The sequence below is a fragment of the Chrysochloris asiatica genome, unplaced genomic scaffold (genome assembly GCF_000296735.1).
Source record: "Chrysochloris asiatica unplaced genomic scaffold, ChrAsi1.0 scaffold00330, whole genome shotgun sequence".
Taxonomy (NCBI): Eukaryota; Metazoa; Chordata; class Mammalia; order Afrosoricida; family Chrysochloridae; genus Chrysochloris; species Chrysochloris asiatica.
Genome location: NW_006408848.1, coordinates 30953 through 35088, shown reverse-complemented (window position 1 = coordinate 35088; position 4136 = coordinate 30953). Strand labels below are relative to the sequence as shown.

The following is a 4136-nucleotide window of genomic DNA, read 5'->3' as shown; positions in this document are numbered from 1 at the left end:
GTTACTCATAGTAACCCTGTATAGGATTTCTAAAAAGCAAATAGTGAGTTTGAACTGATGACCTTGCAGTTTGTTCAGTGCTTTTCTCATTGTTGTTAAGCGTTTTCAAGTCAGTTCCTACTCATAGCAACCCTGTTTAGGATTTCTGAGGAGTGACTGGGTGGACTTGAACTGCCGACCTTGCTATTCAAACTGACCTTGCAGTCTAGCGCAATAACCCCATTATATATGATGGAGAGAAATATGATTGTTTTTGCCTGGATCCTTGTAAATCTGACTTCTGGAAAAATAAGACACCATTGTGTCTTATTTTCTTCAAATTACCTCCTCTCCTTGCTACAGAAGTCTGACATCCCTATAACGGGGGTAGAAAGGCTTCCATTATCTTTTTTTAAATGGTGGACACTAATGGGAGAAGGGGATTGAACAGCAACAACAAAATCCAGCAATCTCTGGTCTCCAAATGTAGGATGCAGAGTATTTTTCCTCTGCAGGAGCTCCTCTGCCCCAAGGCATGCTGGAGTCCATGCCTTGCAGGTGCTGCAGTAGTACCTCCTGTCTGTAAGGTTTACCACTTTGCCTAGCCTGTGTCCTGTTACGTGGGTATCTCACGTATAGCAAACTAATTAAAGGTAGGATGGGTAGGGACTGTTTTTGTTTCTGCTTTAATTTGTGTAGCCTCAGGGTCTAATAGAGTGTCCAAGCCATCATACGCATTCAGAATATGAATAATAAATGAACAAGTGCTTGAATATTTTTGAATAATTTCAATAGAGTTGAGGGAAAATGAAAAAATGGGCAATTCATACCTGAAATAATCAGCCTTGACAGTTTTGTTTTTCTAAAAGTACTAGTATTAGTTGCTATTGAGTCAACCCTGACTTATGGTGATGCCATCTATGTCAGAATAGAATGGTGCTCTGTAGGATTTTCAATGACTGATTCTTTGGAAATAGATTGCCAGACCTTTTTCTCTAGGTGGGCTCAAACCTCCAACATTTAAATTAGCAGCTGAGCATATCAAACATTTGCACCACACAGGAACCCCACCCCCACCCCAACACATACCCAAATGACACAAATCCCACCCAGTTCTCCATTCCATTCTGTTGTGTATTTTTCATGAAGGTAAAAGATTAACAAGATTGAGACTCAAATAAAGAGACAAATGTTCTGTATATTCAGCTTTGAATAGAGTAAATCTGAACAGAAATTGACCATTTTAAGACCACTCATGGTAAGGATGTGGTTATATAGTGAAATAACATTTATGAACTTTAGATTTCCCTTCCTGGCCTGTGGCAATTAAGTAAGAATGAATTAGCAGCTACTGAACTCTTCATTTGTCTAAAACATAAGTTTGCCATGTTGTTAACTGTGCTAGCTGCTTGATGGGGAAATAAAAGCATTATTTTAAAGTCAGTAATATAATATATATATATATATATAGTCATTTTGGGATTGCATGCAAAATTTCAAGACCGAAATTATCTTCATAGCTGAAAAGAACAACTTAAGATACTTTTGGAAATTTGTCTAGCTCCTTTAGTGTGTTTGCTGGTATGTGACTGTGTATATGTATATGTCTGTGATGAATTTTTTAATTTGTCATTTTCTTGTTTGGTATAACTACTATTTAATGTTATCAAAATCCTAGATTGGAACACTGAAGTACATAGTATATTTTACATATGCCCTAAAAGTGTTGTATGCTTTCAAATCCTGGAGTAGTTTAAATACAGAAATTAAGTATCTCCAATGTTTAATATGAAAAATCAGTATAATAAGTGAGGCTTCGTAAAATTGTATTGACTTTTACATTTGCTCATCCTGGGGCTACTGAAAATATTTATTTAGTTTCAAGTTATAGAAGTTCCTGACTTCTGAATTCTTCTGGTGTACTGTGTTTAATATGTAAACTGCAAAAGGCATCAAGAGCTCAAGGATATAAAGTATGAGGGAGGAACAAAGTGTTTAAAAAATGGTTTTAGAAGCATACTAACTTTGTCTCTTTTTGTATGTGTGTGTGTGTGGCCCCACCTGCTTTTCAGGGGAGACTTCCTGTCCCCAAAGAAGTGAATCGGAAGAAGGGTGAAGAGAATGCGGCTGCCTGCTTGACTCCACTTGGCAACAGTGAACTCCTTCCCCAGAGAATCAATTACCTCTATTCTTTTTAATCATAACACCTCCATTTGTATTACATCTGGTGTATGGGTATTGATGAGATCATGGTATCATATATGGGATTTTTTTCTGTGTAAATCATCAAGTATAAGAAGAAACTATGGGACTCTGAGCCTTGCTTTAGAGATTTTACAGTGGACAAATAGGTATCATCAAACCAGTTTTTAATCATTCTGACTCAAGTGAAAATGCTCAGAATTTCACACTGTGAATCCACGTTTACAATCCCTACAGGTGGGCCTTCAGGCCTGGTTCGCTACAACAATGTCTTCCATAACTCAAATTCCCTCTGCTCTCACATAACCGGTCCACTTCTGCCTTTTCACTCACACAGCTCCCGACTGCTTCAGGCAGAGGCTGAGAGTCCCCCTATTTTTTTTTTTTTTTTTCATTTAGATGTAACAAACCTAGTAGTTTTTGTTCATCAATTGTCTGTATATCTCTATATTTTATCCATGTACTCTTTTGATGTATAGAAGTAGTTTGAAACTCATTGTTTCCTTGTGGTAAGTGACCGAGATGCTGCCACAGGACCTGAGACACTGATGAATGGTGCTATTTTGGACTTTCAACATGCTCCTTGGCGAGGTAGCTCTGATGGAGTTATTTTTTATTTCCATGTTCTAAGAAGGTGTTGGTACTTTGTTTCCCTGAATGTTGTTCTCTAGACTGGATTGACTTGTTTTCCTTGTGTCTTCAGTGTGGCTTTCTTCTTCAGTGTTGTAGGTTGAGTAAATGCTACCAGAGAGTGTAAGAGACGATGTCTCATGGGTTGGCACTCTTAAACGTGCAATCGCTGTAGCGGGAGCAATCACAAAACTGTAATTTATTTACCAAATCTCCTTCTTTCTGTAGCCTCGCCTGCCTAACTTAGAGAAAGAAAAGCAATAATTTTACAGGCATGTTTAGGTGTCTCACTGGGTTCTTTTTGTCTGAAAGGATACTTGACAAAGGGGCAAACTCTTTTTGACAAATGATCTCTGAAAAAATAATCCAAAAAAAACTGGCATCTTTGTAGGAATATGAAAATTACTACTTCCCCAAAAGTAAGTTGGAAAAATAACTTTATAAATTAAAATTTTTAAAAAGGCAGAGCACTCTTTTTTGGCATATTTAATAAGCAAGGTGTAGAGTTTACATTTTTGTCCTTGCTCCCAATGAAATGGATAAGCAAAAATAAAATAAGAAAATACCATCAACTCATGGAATGTTGTTGTGTTAGCCAGTCTGAAAGCCCACCTTAATTTTTATATGACTGTCCTTTAGCTTTTCCTTTGACAGGACAGGCCCTGCGCTGAACTGTCTGCTTCTGACTGTTAAACACCCATGATGCATGCTCTGCACTTCTTCGTTCTTTCCTCGCTCCCCCATTGGACTGAGTTTCTTGTGCATTGCTCCCCACCCTCCTTTGAATAGGTATATCAGCTGTGTAAATAGAACAAGAAAACAGTATTCTGCATCTGTGGCATTTAAGTAGAATTGCAGTTGTGTACTGCTGAAAACGCAGGCTTTTGTAATCTGTGATCTTTACGATGCACTCACGACAAGTACCCAATGTATTTTAGCTATTTTAATAGGATTTGTTCAATAAAGATGCAAGCTGTAAGGTAACTGTCTCTGACTTGTCTCATCATTGAAAAAGTTTACTGTTGAATGCCTTCATGGGTCCATGGTAATTCGTTTTCTCCCAGAGTCCCCAAAGTGAGTCCAGTAAATCTCAGGGTAAATATAAAAGAATCATTCCCACCTTTCATGACTTTTACCTTCTGAGGGTTTTATAAGTTTAGAGCTTAGTCCATGGCTCATTAGGGTGGCACCTGCAGAGCTGATTCTGGACACAAAGGAGAGTTAGATCGAGGCCTTTTTATTTCTACACTTTTTCTCCTTTTCAAAGCACTCCCCCAAACCTCCAAGTTTATTCTTTTTCACTCCTTGCCTGTAAGACCTACTTT

At 37.9% G+C, this 4136-nt stretch overlaps 1 protein-coding gene across 1 annotated transcript in view; it reads left to right on the top strand.

Moving 5' to 3' along the window:
- NREP (neuronal regeneration related protein) overlaps positions 1–2177 on the top strand; it is a 10195-nt gene extending 8018 nt beyond the window's left edge. Inside the window, exon 3 of the mRNA XM_006875518.1 lies at positions 2052–2177. Coding sequence (XP_006875580.1) covers positions 2052–2177 — 126 coding nt within the window. The remainder of the gene's footprint in view (positions 1–2051) is intronic.
- The last annotated feature ends 1959 nt before the right edge of the window (positions 2178–4136 follow it).